Raw genomic sequence first — 17,870 nt, forward strand, 5'->3', positions numbered from 1 at the left:
CGTCTACCAAATGCTAAAAATGTAAATGTAATTGAGTGATTTTAGGGTTAGAGGGTTTAGGGTTATGTGGCAACGTGACTGAATGAAACACCTGAATTCAATGATAATGAGATGTCCCAATACTTTTGTCAACATGTACTGTGTACATTTGTTAATATGACTGTGTGCGCGTGTACACAAAAATCTGACTCTGTGACTGTCTCCTACGCGAGTACGCGCGCGCGCACACACACTCACACAGTCGCGCGCGCTCTCGCTCTCCCTCCCTCCCTCTTTCTCTCTTACACACACACACATACACACACGCGTCATGCCGGAGGAGGGATGGCTCTTTAAATATGAAAAAGAGACCCGAAATAAGAAGCGTCTTTAAACGCTCGAGACGAGTGCTCAGTCAGGAAAGCGTGTTGTCTTTTTATTTTACTTTGAATTATGACTGACAAGGGAGATTATTTCGCTTCAGTTTGTATAGTTAGTGAAATTCCGTTGGACCCGGACAGATAAAGTACAAACACGTCAAACTGAGTAAACTTTGCTGAAGTGCGGTGCTTCGTCTGCACTACTTTACAAACTTTATTGTTGAATTTCGACGTTTAAATATCTACGAGCGCAATTTCTCACAGTGACAGGAAGACTCGTGGTACTTCCAGTCCAGAAACACACTTTTAAACACACAGAGAGGAAGAAGCGAAATGAGCGACAAACACAAGTGAGTATTTGTAAACATGGAATTCTGAGGTAAATTTTAGTGTCATATTCTATCCTAGTTTGTTCAGCACGCGGGATCTTAGCATGTAATAGAATCCTTTGTCACCTCAGGACAGTGTCTCTCTCTGTCTCTGTCTCTCTCTCTCTCTGCGTGTGTGTGTGTGTGTGTGTGTGTGTGTGTGTGTGTGTGTGTGTGTGTGTGTGTGTGTGTGTGTGTGTGTTTCTCATAACTAGTTTAAATTTTAGAAGCAAGTCACTATCAAGTATAAATTTCACATTTACACTCACTTTAAAACAACCTTTGGGTTATGACATGGTTGACAGTTACACACCCCTCGAGTTCTGAAAACTCCAAAAAATCTATATTTGATTAAAATATAAAGTCACATATGAGTGATAAGATTCAATCATATGTAATATTAAACATTATGTGATGACAAAGCAAAAAAACAACGTAATTATTAATAACTAATAGGGTTTTGGTCTAACTGGTCAGGTTTTGCACCATAGGATTTGTAAATATCATCAGCTAATCATCTAATAATATTAAACATCTATGTGATGACAAAGCAAAAAAACAACGTAATTATTAATAACTAATAGGGTTTTGGTCTAACTGGTCAGGTTTTGCACCATAGGATTTGTAAATATCATCAGCTAATCATCTAATGTGTTATTAACATTGTTGCTTTAAATGTCCTTTACATAAAACTATTATTTTAATTGGTCCGAGATAACTAGGATGGTTGGAGCACATATTTAAAAAAAAATCACTGGTCCCAGGACATGCAAGGTAAGCCATGTGGCACGTTTCTCTGTATGGTATGGTAATAAGAATACTACAGCTAAACCAGTCAGTGTGTAATGCCAAAATATAGTATATAGATGTATTATGTAGACTATAACAAGGCCATAATCAAAATGTATGTAGAGGGACACGACCCCCCAATATTCACATATTGGCTATACTGTGTGAGTCAAAATGATGTTAACACTTGAATGCCGGAAGATGATTTACAGGACAGTCTCAACCTGTTCGCCATCATCTTCAGCACACAAAAACCAGTGAGCAACAGTATCATTTATAGCCCGGACACGCATTTTGCAGGGAATAGATCTATTAGTGTTATATATATATATACTGTATATTTAACTTTATTGATTGGTCTCTCCACCTTGTTACTTTAATTAATCAGATAAGACAATCAATCACAGCTTTGCTTTGTCACTTTGTCAAATAACTTGCAGTCAAAATGTAATTAGTGTCACTAATAGTTTTCTCATACCACCAGTCTATCAAAATAAATTTGGTCATGTCTTTATGAGGTAAGAGAACATTTTATATATATATTACACTTGAATGGCGCAAACCATTTATTCACAAAACATACTTGATATGTGAAAGATGATTTACAGGACAGTCTCAACCTGTTCGCCATCATGTTTAACACACAAAAACCAGCGAGCAACAGTATCATTTAAAGCACGGGCACACATTTTGCAGGGAATAGATTCATTAGTGTTATTGATTGGTGTTTCCACCGTGTAACTTTAATTAATCAGATAAGACAATCAATCACAGCTTTGCTTTGTCAATTTGTCAAATAACTTGCTGTCAAAATATAATAAGTGTCACGTAGTTCTGTCGTACCAAAGCAGTCTGTCAAAATTACACTTGAATGGCGCAAACCATTTATTCACAACACATACTTGATATGTGTAAGATGATTTATATGTCAGTCATATGTTATATGCTCAGCTTCCCCTAAAATGTCAAAAATTAAACGGTCAAATACGTACAGTTGTGTTAACATTTCATTGACTACAAATGCGTTAGAACACGTTCATCTCGAAGACGAGTTCGTTCAGAATCAGCTGCTTATCACAAATCACTGACTCGAACTTGTCATACATTCCCGTAGCTCAATGCATTTGCCCGTAGAAGCTGAGCGTCTATTCACTTCAACGGGACTGCATGGAACGTTTTTTTTCATTGCTTCGAAACTCGCCGGTCATTGGATAAATGCCACAATTTTGTCCCGCCCCCGGACGCTGAGCGTCTCTGGGGGTGAATGGAGCTGTGGGCGGGTCCGGACGCTGAGCTTCTGCAAGATGATTGGAGGATCAGTCGAAAGGCTGAATCCCGTTTTGATTGACAGCTATCACTGGGAGCTTCAGTCCCATCGCGGATTTTGCGAGTGAAGTCGAAAGACAAACTGCATCCCATTCCAGGCCATTTTCTTGAAAAGGAACGGAGGGCAGAATTTATGTATAAATAAACTGACAAATTTTATAATGTAAGCCGACAATGAGCTTCCCCTCTATATATATATTGAAGAACAGGGTGAGAGCAGGTTAAGAAAGTACGTAGAGAAACAGATGGACTACAGTCAGTAATTGTAGAACTACAAAGTGCTTCTATATGGTGAGTGGAGCTGATAAAATGGACAGTGAGTGTTGAAACAAAGAGGTGGTTTTAATATTATGGCTGATTAGTGTACATATATATAATGACATAGGTCTATAGGGTGACAACCTAAACTATAGATGCTCTAAAATAAACGTGCACACACGTTTACACAATACTGCAGAACACAGTTACCACCTACAAAACAGTGTAATTTACTTTAATCACATATTAGAGTGTATGAACTATAATCCTAATGCAGAAGCTGAGCTTTTTCTGTGGTTCTTGCCATATTCCAAGGATCAAGGATTACAACTAACCAGCAAAATGTGCTATTTATGACATACTGTGGCACTTTCAATCTCAGTTTGTTAATCTGCCTATTTCTTTCTCTGGTAAAAGTCCATATGTATGAGATAGTTACGTTAAGCATTTAATTCCTGATTACGTACCCTTACCTCCTAAAGAAATGACCAAAAATGTTTTGACAAGTGACACTAATTACATTTTGACAGCAAGTTATTTGACAAAGTGACAAAGCAAAGCTGTGATTGTCTTATCTGATTAATCAAAGTAACATAGTAGAATGAGCCATCTATATAGATTTCATTATTATGTACCCATCTATATAGATTTCATTATTATGTACCCATCTATTTAGATTTCATTATTATGTACCCATCTATTTAGATTTCATTATTATGTACCCATCTATTTAGATTTCATTATTATGTACCCATCTATTTAGATTTCATTATTATGTACCCATCTATTTAGATTTCATTATTATGTCTTTATTCTTATTCATATCTCTTTTGCAACATGACCTTGTGCTTAAGTTTCACCGCCAGTGTGCAAGCCCGGAGTGGCTAATCGGGAGATTCGGGAGGATTCCCGATGGGCTGGCTCATGTCCATCTCAAGTTTGGGCCGGTTGGATGGGAAAAATAATTTTGACACTTATCTGTCACTTATCTAATCTTCTTCTTGCATTCATTCTCCATTCATCACATTGCAGTAGATTAAATTGGTTCTACCATCTGAGGGAATTCTCCCCTCCCAAATGTTTAAGTTGGTTGGGCCCACGAGGCGTCTTTTCTGGAGCGCCGGTAAAAGTATATAAATAAATATAGCAACAGAATAGCGCAAACCATCAGTCGGTGGTGATGGAGGGCAGGAAGAGGCCAGGTGGAGCCGAAAAGGCCAGGTAAAAAAAAAGAAAGGCATTGGAAGAAGATGCTGCCAAATGTGCCAAATTAACAGACCTGTTTTCCAGAGGACAGACCCCAGACTATATAAAAAATTTTGTATAGTCACTGTAAGGCTATTGCGCAACATTTGCAACGTCAACTTAGCGTAGTTTATTTTGTAGAACCCAATACACACCATCAATCAGAAATATCCAGTTTCAAGCTGAAAATAATAAACATAATTTGAAGTGTAATATATTAAATAGACTAACTCATTAATGGAATGTTTTTGTTCCGACGCTACTGTACTGAGGACAGTCTAACGGAGTTATTTAAACTAAGATAGTTATTTGTAATGTAAAATATAACGTACAGAATATACATGATATACAGTACAGGCCAAAAGTTTGGACACACCTTCTCATTCCTGTGGTTTTTCTTAATTTTTTTTAAATTTTCTACATTGTAGATTAATACTAAAGACATCCAAACTATGAAGGAACACGTATGGAATTATGTAGTAAACAAAAAAGTGTTAAACAAACCAGAATATGTTTTATATTTTAGATTCTTTAAAGTAGCCATCTTTTGCTTTAATGACAGATTTGCACACTCTTTGAAATTTTCTCAACCAGCTTTATTAGGTTTCCACCTGGAATGGTTTTCAATGAATGTTTGTGCCTTGTCTAGAGTGAATTTTTGGAATTTGTTGCTTTTTTAATGTGTTTGAGACCATCAGTTGGGTTGTGCAGAGGTAGAGTTGGTAAAATATAAAACATATTCTGGTTTGTTTAACACTTTTTGGTTCACTACATAATTCTTCATAGTTTGGACGTCTTCAGTATTAATCTACAATGTAGAAAATAAAAATAATCAAGAAAAAACATTGAAGAGAAGGTGTGTCCAAACTTTTGGCTGGTGTGTCCAAACTTTTGGCCTGTACTGTATGTTAAATTGTTCAGACATTCAGAAAGATGTCAGCACGATAGCCTAATTTATTTTAACAAATGGAGACAAAATAGCCTAAATCACTATCAATCTTACACAATCATAATATAGGCTAAATTGTTAAAAAAAAACAAAAAAAAAAACTTCAAGCATGTTATGTTATTCAGCAAAATAGGCTAACCCTTAATGAAATGTTTTTTTTAGCCTCAGAGCAGCAGATAAGCCATGTCTCATGTCTATAGACAATGACACTGTTATTAATAAAGTTGCAGAAACCAGTGCATTGCTTAGGAGGCTTTTGATGCTGTAGGTAGCCTACTACATATGCGTGTAGTGAAGCTACTTAAGAGTTTAGTGTAAACCTAACAATAGAGCACCTCTCTGTTGGGAAGACAAATGCAGTTTTAATTTCAAATTATTTTCATTTCAACTTATTGCTCCTGTACAAATGGGGTATGAAACTCCCGGGCTGAAAAAGGGGCCCACTCCGGCCCTGCCAGTGTGTGAGAAATGAGACGTACGGTGTGATACCATGAGACGCAGACACAGCCGTGAGGTTCATGCCCAATATGTGAAAATGTACAGCCATACAATAAGGTACACCACACTTATTGGCCATTTGTAAGCACACTTACCATGTAGGTTAATTTTTAAATGATACAATGACTGACTAAAGTGCATTGTTGCTGTTAATTATATAACAGTGTAACTAAACAGTTCATGCATAAAAACACCATCGTATCACCTCTGACTAAATATTATTTAAATGATGAACTCTTCTATACATTGTGTGGCTTCATAAGGTGCACTGTCCACCTGCTGTTCCCTTATCTGTATACCTTAAAAGCATACTGTTAGATACTATAGTTTCTTTTTTCTTATTCAGTTACCAAACACACAGTTCTGTTGGTTGGGTATTTTCGTGTGGCAGCAATGCTGTGGTGCCTATTGTATTTGTATCAGTGCAAATGCTCTACTATGTACAATGTCAGTGTCACCGTTTTGGTATGGAATTATCACCAACCACATATTCCACCTGTATCTGTATCTATGTGTGCCATAACAATAATGACAGCTATTAGGATTTAGGTGGGCACACTCACTGGCTATTTTATTAGGCACATTTACCACATTAGTTCACTTTGCACAAACCCTATTTCCAGAAAAGTTGGAAATTTCATAAAATGCAGTAAAAGCAATGATTTGTGATTTGCTAATTCTTTTGAAAATGTATTTACCTGACAAAAGTACTAAGAAATTACTTTCAATGTTTTCTCTAATTTTTTGGGGTATAAAGGGAGAATCCACCAAAAGCTTAGTCTGTGCACATAAGGATGGGCTGTGGCCCAAACTTTATAAAATGATTGTCAGTCACTTAAGAAAGAACAGATATCAATGCAAATTATTCAGGTCCTTTACCATCTTCCATACAACATATTGTGAAAGGAGTCAATTTCAATAAGTGTAGGGCAAGTTGGCAGCTCAGGTGGCGCAGCGGTAAAAACACGCTAGCACACCAGAGCTGGGATTTCAAATACATCGTATCGAATCTAAGCTCTGCCATCCAGCTGGGCTGCGCGGCCACATGAACAACGATTGGCTGTTGTTCACAGGGTGGGTAAGCCGGACCAGGGTTCTTCATAACTGATGCAGTTACGACCTCTGCTGGCTGATTGATGGAAATAATCCTGATCAGGGTGTGGCTCTAAATGCACAAGGCTGATCCGCATATGAACTCGCCTCGTGCAGGTGAAAAGAGGCAGTCGGTACTGAGCACGTGTCGGAGGGGGCGTGTGTCAGTTGCAAAGCTTCTCAGTCAGCGGTGGAGGGTTGTATCGGTAGAGGTGAAGCGTAACGCAATCAGGGTAATTGGATACGACTAGATTAGGGGAGAAAATTGGGGGGAAATTTGGAGAAAGAGAGAGAGAGAAAAGTGTAGGGCAAGTTCAGAATCCACTATTAAATGTGTGTGATCTTTGAGCCCTTAGATGGAATTGCTTGACTGTCATGCTGCTGTGCTAAACATAGACACATGGGCTCAAGAGGAGTTTGGAAAAACCGTTGTCACTGTACACAGTCTACCACTGCATCAAAAATGCAACCAGTTGCACCAATTCTGTTTAGAACCAACATCTTCTGGGTGTTGCAGGCATCAGATTTTTTGTTTATATTTACCCAATACAGTTAAGTTGGTTACTGTAAACATTGGAAATATTTTCTTTGTACTTTTGTCTGTTAAATAATGATTCAAGAAAATGAATAAATCATACACTTGTTGTTTTATAACTTCTTTAGAAATGGGGTATATAGGTAAAAAAATAAAAAGGTATAAGTATACTGACGTAGCCCATCTTTTGCTATGTGCAGCTTGTAAAACCCCAGCCCCCCTCTACTGTTCAAAAAAATAATGAACCACCACAAACTTGTATCATTGGCACATGCACTACCATGTCAATATAACATTACTCTGTCTGTATCACTGCTCTGTGACCAAAGCGCCACCTTCCAGGCAACATCTGCTCGGTGGTGGTCTATTAAATTTTAGGTATAAGAGTGAGGCTGGATTTGAATCTCAGTGGTGTCACTGGCCAGCCGGGCATCTACACAGACACGACTGGCTATGTCTGAGGGGTCATCGAAGCCCTGCGGTGGATTGTCACCCTGTTGATTGGAATCCTGCCTTGTAGCCAGTGCTTCATGGTGGAACTGGACCTGCCACAACCTGTCCAGACTAAAGCAGTTGATAAAATCAAACCTGTATGTTGCACCTAATACAATGGCCAGTGACTACAAGGTACCTAATAAACTCAGTGCATTACTAGTACAATAGCCATATAACTCTTATAAAGTGTTTAAGATAATAATATCCAGTCATCACTGACATCTTTACAGTTTAAGGCTGTTTCCTGTTTTCCGTCTGTGTCCTGTGTACAAAGCTATAAAAACATGTTTTCAAAAGTTTGCTTTGTAGAAACTCCAGTGACTTTACAAATGCTTTTTTAACCTGATGGCACAACTTCCCATGGACAGTGTGGTGTGGAAGCAGTTATACCCACAAAGAGAGGGCTCATCCCAGTTTTAATGGTCACAATCTGGAACGGGATGTCCACCAATCTCTTGGTTAGGTGTCCACATGCTTGGCATAGTACTAAACTCTGCTGTGATGTAACCCAAGCTTAGAAACTCTTTATATAGTTACCATTACTGAAAAGGATTTGACAAAACCAATTACCTTCTTAAAGTCAGAATTAAAATTAGAGTCAGGCACTTATTTTAGAACCACAAGGTATACAGGAAATTAGCTTGGCAAGTCAAGTGTTCAACTTGTGTGCCATGTATTCACTATATAGACAAAAGTATTGGGATACCCCTTCTAATTACTGAATTCATGAGACTTTCTTGACCAACATCAGTGCCCAGCCAGACAAATGCTCTTTTAACATAATGGGCACACATTCTTACAGTCATACTTTAAAGTCTTGTGAGAAGACGTCTCAGAAGAGTGGCTGTTGTTGTAGCTGAAAAGATTACACAGAGGTCACTCTATTTTAATACCATTAGTTTTTGAAATGGGACAACCAGCAAGCACATGGTCAGGTGTCCATATACTGTACACTAATCAGCCATAACAGTAAAACCACCTCCTTTTTTCTACACTCACTGTCCATTTTATCTGCTTCACTTACCATATAGGAGCACTTTGAAGTTCTACAATTACTGATTGGAGTCCATCTGTTTCTCTACCTGCCTGCTTTTATGCTGTTCTTCAATGGTCAGGACCACCACAGAGCAGGTATTACTTGGGTGGTGGATGATTCTCTGCACTGCAGTGACACTGACATGGTGGTGGTGTGTTAGTGTGTGTTGTGCTGGTATGAGTGGATCAGACACAGCAGCGCTGCTGGAGTTTTTAAATACCGTGTCCACTCACTGTCCACTCTATTAGACACTCCTACCTAGTTGGTCCACCTTGTAGATGTAAAGTCAGAGACGATCGCTCATCTATTGCTGCTGTTTGAGTTGGTCATCTTCTAGACCCTTACCTGTGTTCCCAGGACGCTGCCCACGGGGCGCTGTTGGCTGGATATTTTTGGTTGGCGTGTAGCAGTGACAGTGAGGTGTTTAAAAACTCCAGCAGCGCTGCTGTGTCTTATCCACTCATACCAGCACAACACACTAACACACCACCACCATGTCAGTGTCACTGCAGTGCTGAGAATGATCCACAACCTAAATAATACCTGCTCTGTAGTGGTCCTGTGGGGGTCCTGACCGTTGAAGAACGGCATGAAAGGGGGCTAACAAAGCATGCAGAGAAACAGATGGACTACAGTCAGTAATTGTAGAACTACAAAGTGCTTCTATATGGTAAGTGAAGCCGATAAAATGGACAGTGAGTGTAGAAACAAGGAGGTGGTTTTAATGTTATGGTTGATCGGTGTAGTGTATAACTATACAGAGGTACCAAATGCTGTCAAATTAGTACCAGCATGGCCTGGTTAACTGTCAAATTAGTACCAGCGTGGAGATAATAAGATTATCTCTTGAGGAGACTGCCAACTGTTCCTTACATGTGCAATAGTCTAAATAACATTCATCAGTTTATCAAGATTTATAAGTGTCCCATAGTGCAATTGGGGCATTAATTTCTGTTCTTACAGAATAAGAAGTGTGACTTCAATAAGTGTGTAGCAATTGAAAGTGCTAATCTGAAACCAGATTCCCCAAATCACTGAGCATGGTTTTTACTTGTCAGTCAACCATATAAAGTACTTTGCTTCCTGCTGGATTGTCCTCTTAAAATAGGTTTTATTTGATAACTGTTCACTACATCTAAAGTGCTGTGTAAAAGTATTTGCCCCCTCCCAATTTGTTTCAGATTATCAAACTAATGAAACCATAAATTCTGCTCTCTATCAGAAAACCCTGAAGGGGAATGTCCAACTGTCAGTTTGTGACCTAAAGCTTACACACTATTGGGTTATGCAGCAGGACAGTGATCCGAAGCGCACAAGAAAGTCCACCTCACCTCTGAATGGCTTAAAAGAACTAAATTTAAGATTTTTGAGTGGCCTAGTCAAAGTTATAACTTTGCAGTTATGACAAGCAGTTATTACTTTTTTACATGGGTGAAATTTTAATAAATATTTTAAAGCTAGGTGTTTACTCATGTAGTCTGTCCAATATTGAAATTAGTTGTAAGATGTAAAACAGTTAAATGTGACAAAATGAGCAAAACTAGAAGTATCCGGCAAGATCCAATACTATTCCTGTGTGAACTGGACATTTCTGGACAGTCCATAGAGTTTTGATCTTGTCACAAGACCATAATCTCCCCAATTGTTTTTTACATGCCTTAAGCACCTTGCATGACAGCATTAGTGTCATGAAGTCTGATCACTTAATTAATGATTTAAATTATTTGAATGGTTTAAACAAACTGCAGCTTGAGTACCTGTAATATAACTAATCAACCATAACATTAAAACCACCTCCTTGTTTCTACACTCACTGTCCATTTTATCAGCTCCACTTACCATATAGGAGCACTTTGTAGTTCTACAATTACTGACTGTAGTCCATCTGTTTCTCTGCATGCTTTTTTGGCCTGCTTTCACCCTGTTCTTCAATGGTCAGGACTCTCCCAGGACCACTACAGAGTAGGTATTATTTGGGTGGTGGATCATTCTCAGTTTGGTGGAGTTTTTTAACACCTCACTGTCACTGCTGGACTGAGAATAGTCCACCAACCAAAAATATCCAGCCAACAGCACCCTGTAGTTAGCGTCCTGTGACCACTGATGAAGGTCTAGAAGATGACCAACTCAAACAGCGGCAATAGATGTGCGATCGTCTCTGACTTTACATCTACAAGGTGGACCGACTAGGTAGGAGTGTCTAATAGAGTGGACAGTGAGAGGACACGGTATTTAAAAACTGATCCACTCATACCAGCACAACACACACTAACACACCACCATCATGTCATTGTCACTGCAGTGCTGAGAATCATCCACCACCTAAATAATACCTGCTCTGTGGTGGTCCTGTGGGGGTCCTGACCATTGAAGAACAGCATGAAAGGGGGCTAACAAAGCGTGTAGAGAAACAGATGGACTACAGTCAGTAATTGTAGAACTACAAAGTGCTCCTATATGCTAAGTGGAGCTGATAAAATGGACAGTGAGTGTAGAAACAAGGAGGTGGTTTTAATGTTATGGCTTATGTTTTAATGTTATGACTGCTGTTTATAGTCAAAAGTATGTGGACACCTGACCAAAAGCATGTTGGACGTCCTATTCCAAATCTTTGAGCTTTATTATGAAGTGGCCCCCTTATTGCAGCTATATCATCCTTTAATTTTAAGGAAAACTCCACAAAACTTTTGAGTGTGTCTGTTGGAATTTGTGCCTATTTAATCAAAACAGCGTGTGTAAGAAATGTCATTTTCCTAACAAGAGCTACAGACTGTGTGAAGCCACTGCTTGCTTCTTTTTCCCCAACCAGTGGCAGCCTGGCAGTGATAGGACTTGATCCAGGAACCTTTTGATTAAGATAAGATAAGATTCCTTTATTGATCCCCATGGGGGAAATTCGAGTGATTATTTGTATTGTATCTTAATAACTGGACAACCACATACCCTTAAATTAAGTGGACATTTACATTACATTTTCAGCATTTAGCAGACTCCTTTATCCAAAGCGACTTACATTACAGTTACAGTACACAGTCTGAGCAACTAAGGGTTAAGGGCCTTGCTCAAGGGCCCAACAGCAGCAACCTAGCAGTGGTGGGGCTTGAACCAGCAACCTTTGGATTACTAGTCCTAACCACTAGGCTACAGCTTGCCCTGGACAGTTCATTACAGCTCTATTTGAGTTATCTTTAACATAATAGCACCTGTCAAACACAGTGATTGGAAAATGAACACACACACACACACACACATACACACGAGTGAAAGACGAATAGGGTGTTCCAAGTACCAAAAAATTAAAATGGTTAAATTGTATATTTTTTTCATTTAATATTGTGCAGAAATGTGTCACCTATGTAAATATGTATTTTTTTTCTCAGCATTTTGCTTATTTGATAGTTTTAGTGTTGTTGACACACAACAAGGGCACAAAAATGTCATTCAGTGCAACGACTAATTTATGAAAAAATACACACACAAGGAACAATCTTAGCCATTTCACATTTATAAGTTTAGTATATCTCTTACAAAAGATTTAAAAACCTCAGAAGAAACTGTACTTACCCTGTTTTAAATTTTCTGTGCATTGTTTGTACTCTAATGCGTCTTGGGATTTAGTTTATTTGTATACAAGACGTTTTTGCTACTCATTCTATTCTATTTGAAACCCAATCAAACTCAGTTTTCTATGAAGCAGGCCTGGATTCTCTTGCATTCACATGAAAAAATATATATAATAATTACTTATTACAGTTATTTTAAGCAAATGTTTTTGTTGCACTGTATGATGATTTTATGCTGCACTGAATGACATACTCCAAATTATCCTGTTACATCAGAATATTCATGACTTAATTTGTTTTTAAGTTCTTTATTGATTAAAGTAGCAGTAGTAGAATGAAAATATGCCACACCAGTGGCAAGTATGTGTTATAATATTACTCCATCATGAGTTTGCATGTTCTCCCCGTGTCTGCGTGGGTTTACTCCGGGAGCTCCGGTTTCCTCCCAAAGTCCAAAAACATGCAAGTGAGGTGAATTGGACACACTAAATTGTCCATGACTGTGTTTGATAAAGCCTTGTGAACTAATGAATCTTGTGTGGAAGTACCGTTTCTGTCATGAATGTAACCGAAAGTGTAAAACATGACGTTAAAATCCTAATAAACAAACAAACAAACATCATGAAAAAAGTAAGGCAATCAAAAACGTAAACTTTATTCTGAAATAAAGTTTAAAAGTGATATAAAAGTGATGTAACATAAGATCATTTGAAGTCCTGTCATAGCATGAAAAAATGGTTGCTGTTAAAGCATTTCAATATATTCATGAAGCATTTTAATATTAAAACATAGCTAATGAAGCCATCATAACAACTTGTAAGGCACCAGAACAGTGTGGAAGTGTGGAATTTGTGTCATAACACGTGAAAAAGTTGCTGCAGTAAATCTAAATTCATTCAGCAGTGAAAACCATTTGAAGTCACATTTTATCTTTTGTTGTTAACCTTGAGGTTCTTGCTGTACATGGCTTTGGTTCTGCGATTATGATTTTGACATTAGACTTAAGGTAGTAAATTTCATCAGGTGGATTTGGCCACACAAAGGAATTTCTGTTTCAATTTTGCTTTACAAAATCATTTTAAAACATTAAAAAGTCAGTATAATAATGTCCTTGTCAATTTAGTGCAACAGCGAAATTCTGTTGTACTGAATGACAGATATTTTACTTTAGCACATTTTACAGTTATCCCAGTGGTTAGCCAAAGCTAACATTGACCTTAGCTCAAAGACATTTCTACACATATTCACATTTAAATGTTAATGACCTTGTTTGTTTACAAGAGTAACCGTAATATTACGTTTTCTGTGTTGTACTGAATGACACTCAGTTTTGTTATTTAATGTACTGTGTCAGTAAAAAGACATTTTTATCAAATAATGTTAAAATGCATTGACCTCGTGTGTGTGCTGAAGGGTCCCCAGGTGTCTTCTTTTGTTGTTATAATTGGTCACATGACTGCAGTAACTTGATCGCATATTAAAATAAGGCTTTTTATTAACGTTGTACTGAATGACAACTTGGGAAAACTTGAAACTTGATTGGGAAAATGGGGACTGAAAGTATCCTGAATATTATTAATATTAAAAAACACATCTGATTGAATATTATTTAATATGTCACACATGACATTTGTACAATTATGCCAAAGCAGTAAATTTTAAGTTTTACTTAAGATTAATTAGTTTTTTCTTAATGTTTTATTACTTAAAGGGGTAGGGGGACCGTTGCACTGAAGGACATTTTGGGGGTTTCAAGGGTTATTTTTTCAAAAATCATACATTTTCTGTAAAAATTACTTTAAGTTTCAGTAAACATGTACAAATGGAGTAGATTGAAGGTATATCCACTTATATTAATATAATTGTATATTATTTATCAAGTGGGGACACTAAAAAGTTACGTCTCGTCTTTGACCCACACACACTTCATTGTAATTTGTTTCAAAAAATCCGTGACTATCGGTGGTTAAAATCTTAAACCAAAAGCCACATTACTTTCCTCATTCCTTTGTATGGATTATGAAAAGGAAGAGCTAACATGTAAGTTAACGCTGGATACGACCTCTTCATGTGGTGTTCTGCCTGTTATCTAGATATTACAATACAGCGGAAAACACCACTATCAGCGGTGCCAGATTAAATGCATGCCCATTTCCTGCTGTGCTTTTGCAAGTGGAATTACCAGCACAGGTATTGCAAATAGGAAAAAACCAAAAGATTAGCAGGGCTGGGTGGAGAAATGGCCTTCAGACAGAACACACAGAGCTTTTCATTCACTGTGTTTATGTGTGAGTTCATTGCTGACTTAAGGAGAGACAGCATTCTGGATAAGTTAAAAAAAAACATGTAAAGTTCACAGTTTTTATTTTTACAAAATATCTAAACCGCTTTTAGAAAGATTGTTGCGTATTAAATGCCGTAAATGTATCTCATTAAATATCACTTGTAGTATCAGTAAATGGTTAACAGTGACCACTCAGTAAAGAATTCTGACTTAGCTATACCAGTGTGCCTTCAGTGTGCAATGCATTTTTCCATATAGTATGACTAGGGCCCTATTAAATTCACAGGAAAATGTACCTCAATGGTTGAATGTAAACCTAGAACATCCAGCGACAGTCTCAAAGATGAAAATTCTTATCCTTGATTTGCCACACCCCCAGTTTCCAAACTCAGTTCCCCGAGTAGTGTTTTTATCTACTTTACACTTTGACATCTCAGACATTTTTGACTTACCAGTTGCTAACTGAATTGCTCTAGGATTGCTAGGACTGCATCATAGTGATAGTCACTCATGTAACCAACCATTAAACACAAACTTCAAAACGGTCTGTGACGTGATTTTCACAGCCGTTAATTCGATAGGGCCTTAATTACAATATACACCGATCAGCCACCTCCTTGTTTCTACACTCACTGTCCATTTTATCAGCTCCACTTACCATATAGGAGCACTTTGTAGTTCTACAATTACTGACTGTGGTCCATCTGTTTCTCTGCATGCTTTGTTAGCCCCCTTTCATGCTGTTCCTAAATGGTCAGGACCCCCACAGGACCACTACAGAGCAGGTAGTGTGTTAGTGTGTGTTGTGCTGGTATGAGTGGATAAGACACAGCAATGCTGATGGAGTTTGTAAACACCTCACTATCACTGCTGGACTGAGAATAGTCCACCGACCAAAAATATCCAGCCAACAGCGCCCCGTGGGCAGCGTCCTGTGACCACTGATGAAGGTCTAGAAGATGACCAACTCAAACAGCAGCAATAGATGAGCGATCGTTTCTGACTTTGGGTCTACATGGACCAACTAGATAGGAGTGTCTAATAGAGTGGACAGTGAGTGGACACAGTATTTAAAAACTCCAGCAGCGCTGGTGTGTCTGATCCACTCATACCAGCACAACACACACTAACACACCACCACCATGTCAGTGTCACTGCAGAGCTGAGAATGATCCACCACCTAAATAATACCTGCTCTGTGGGGGTCCTGACCATTGAAGAACAGCATGAAAGCAGGTTGAAAAGATATGTAGAGAAACAGATGGACCACAGTCAGTAATTGTAGAGCTACAAAGTGCTTCTATATGATAAGTGGAGCTGATAAAATGGACAGTGAGTGTAGAAACAAGGAGGTGGTTTTAATGTTATGGCTGATCAGTGTATTATTACATGCAAAGCCAGTGAGTGAAATATGTTTACAGTATTTACATTTTTAAATCAGTGGGACATTTTAAGCATATCTGAATCCCAGTATATATTGTGATTGCGGCCTTGGTGTGTGTGTAGATTTGATGTACATCATTCAGTCATAACATTATGACCGCCTTCCTAATATTGTGTTAGCCCCCCTTTTGCTGCCCCATATGCAGCAAACTGTGATGCACTGTGTATTCTGACACCTTTCTATCAGAACCAGCATTAACTTCTTCAGCAATTTGAGCTACAGTAGCTCGTCTGCCTTCGCTCCCATCAATGAGCCTTGGCCGCCCATGACCCTGTCGCCGGTTTACCACTGTTCCTTCCCTGTACCACTTTTGATAGATACTGACCACAGCAGACCGGGAACACCCCACAAGAGCTGCAGTTTTGGAGATGCTCTCACCCAGTTGTCTAGCCATCACAATTTGGCCCTCGTCAAACTCGCTCAAATTCTTACGCTTGCCCATTTTTCCTGCTTCTAACACATCAGGATAAAATTGAGGATAAAATGTTCACTTGCTGCCTAAAATATCCCACCCACTAACAGGTGCCGTGATGAAGAGATAATCAGTGTTATTCACTTCACATGTCAGTGGTCTTAATGTTATGCCTGGTCATTGTATGTGTTTACATATTGAGTGCATTTTGTCCCTTTGGGGATTCCCTAATCAATGGAAAAGTGTGCTTCTCTACACACGTGAGCATCTCTTTTCAATATGCACAAGGCACACAGTAACACCCTGGACAGGGGTGCCAGTCCATTGCAGAGCAGACACACACATACACACACCCATTCAGCTATAGGGCCATTCAGTGTCTCCAATTAACATGACTGTATGTTTTTGGACCCTGGGAGGAAACCGGAGCTCCCGGAGGAAACCCACACAGACACGGGGAGAACATTCAAACTCTGCACAGAAAGAACCCGGACCACCCCGCCTGGGGATCGAACCCAGGACCTTCTTGCTGTGAGGTGACAGTGCTACCCAACGAGCCACTGTGCTGCCCTAAATTTTTTTTTTTACAGCAAATTGCATAGTACACATGAAAAGTCTTATTTCATGGCCCTTGATGTGATTTTCATGTCCGTAAATTAGGTAGGACTTTAAGTATGACGGTTACTGTGTTTGGTAATCCTCTCCTATAAACCTAGGTGTGCCCGTCTTTCATAATTTCCTACATTGTAAAATCACGAGTGTTCCATAGTATTATTGCAGACTTAACGTAGGGAACTTTGATCAGGGTGAATAATTAGTTTTCTCACCTCAGTCAGCCACCTTTTATAGCTGTCAATAAGATTTAAGCATAATAGCATAATAAAAGGACTTTAGTCATCCCAGTAACGGACTGTTTTATCTGTTGCGGTCTGGGAGGTGTTTTCACTTCTTGAAGGCCAAGACAAAGAGGGTGAGGAGGAGCTTTTTCCTGCAAGCTATTCAGACTCCTAACCAAAATAGCAACCAGAACTAGATTTATATACACATATACACTGATCAGCCATAACATTAAAACCACCTCCTTGTTTCTACACTCACTGTCCATTTTATCGGCTTCCCTTACCATATAGAAGCACTTTGTAGTTCTACAATTACTGACTGAAGTCCATCTGTTTCTCTGCATACTTTCTTCAGGTGGTGGATGATTCTCAGCACTG

The 17,870-nt window shown here is 38.6% G+C and overlaps 1 protein-coding gene across 6 annotated transcripts in view; it reads left to right on the forward strand.

Moving 5' to 3' along the window:
• The first annotated feature begins 396 nt into the window (after positions 1 to 396).
• Positions 397 to 17,870, forward strand: part of slc4a4b (solute carrier family 4 member 4b) — a 113,926-nt gene continuing 96,452 nt past the window's right edge. For all 6 annotated transcript variants that reach the window (XM_063011493.1, XM_063011494.1, XM_063011499.1 and 3 more), the window contains exon 1: positions 397 to 709. In XM_063011493.1, the coding sequence (XP_062867563.1) occupies positions 693 to 709 (17 nt within the window). In that variant the 5' untranslated portion in view covers positions 397 to 692. The remainder of the gene's footprint in view (positions 710 to 17,870) is intronic.

Source organism: Trichomycterus rosablanca, chromosome 16, assembly GCF_030014385.1.
Source record: "Trichomycterus rosablanca isolate fTriRos1 chromosome 16, fTriRos1.hap1, whole genome shotgun sequence".
In the NCBI taxonomy this organism is placed as follows: Eukaryota; Metazoa; Chordata; class Actinopteri; order Siluriformes; family Trichomycteridae; genus Trichomycterus; species Trichomycterus rosablanca.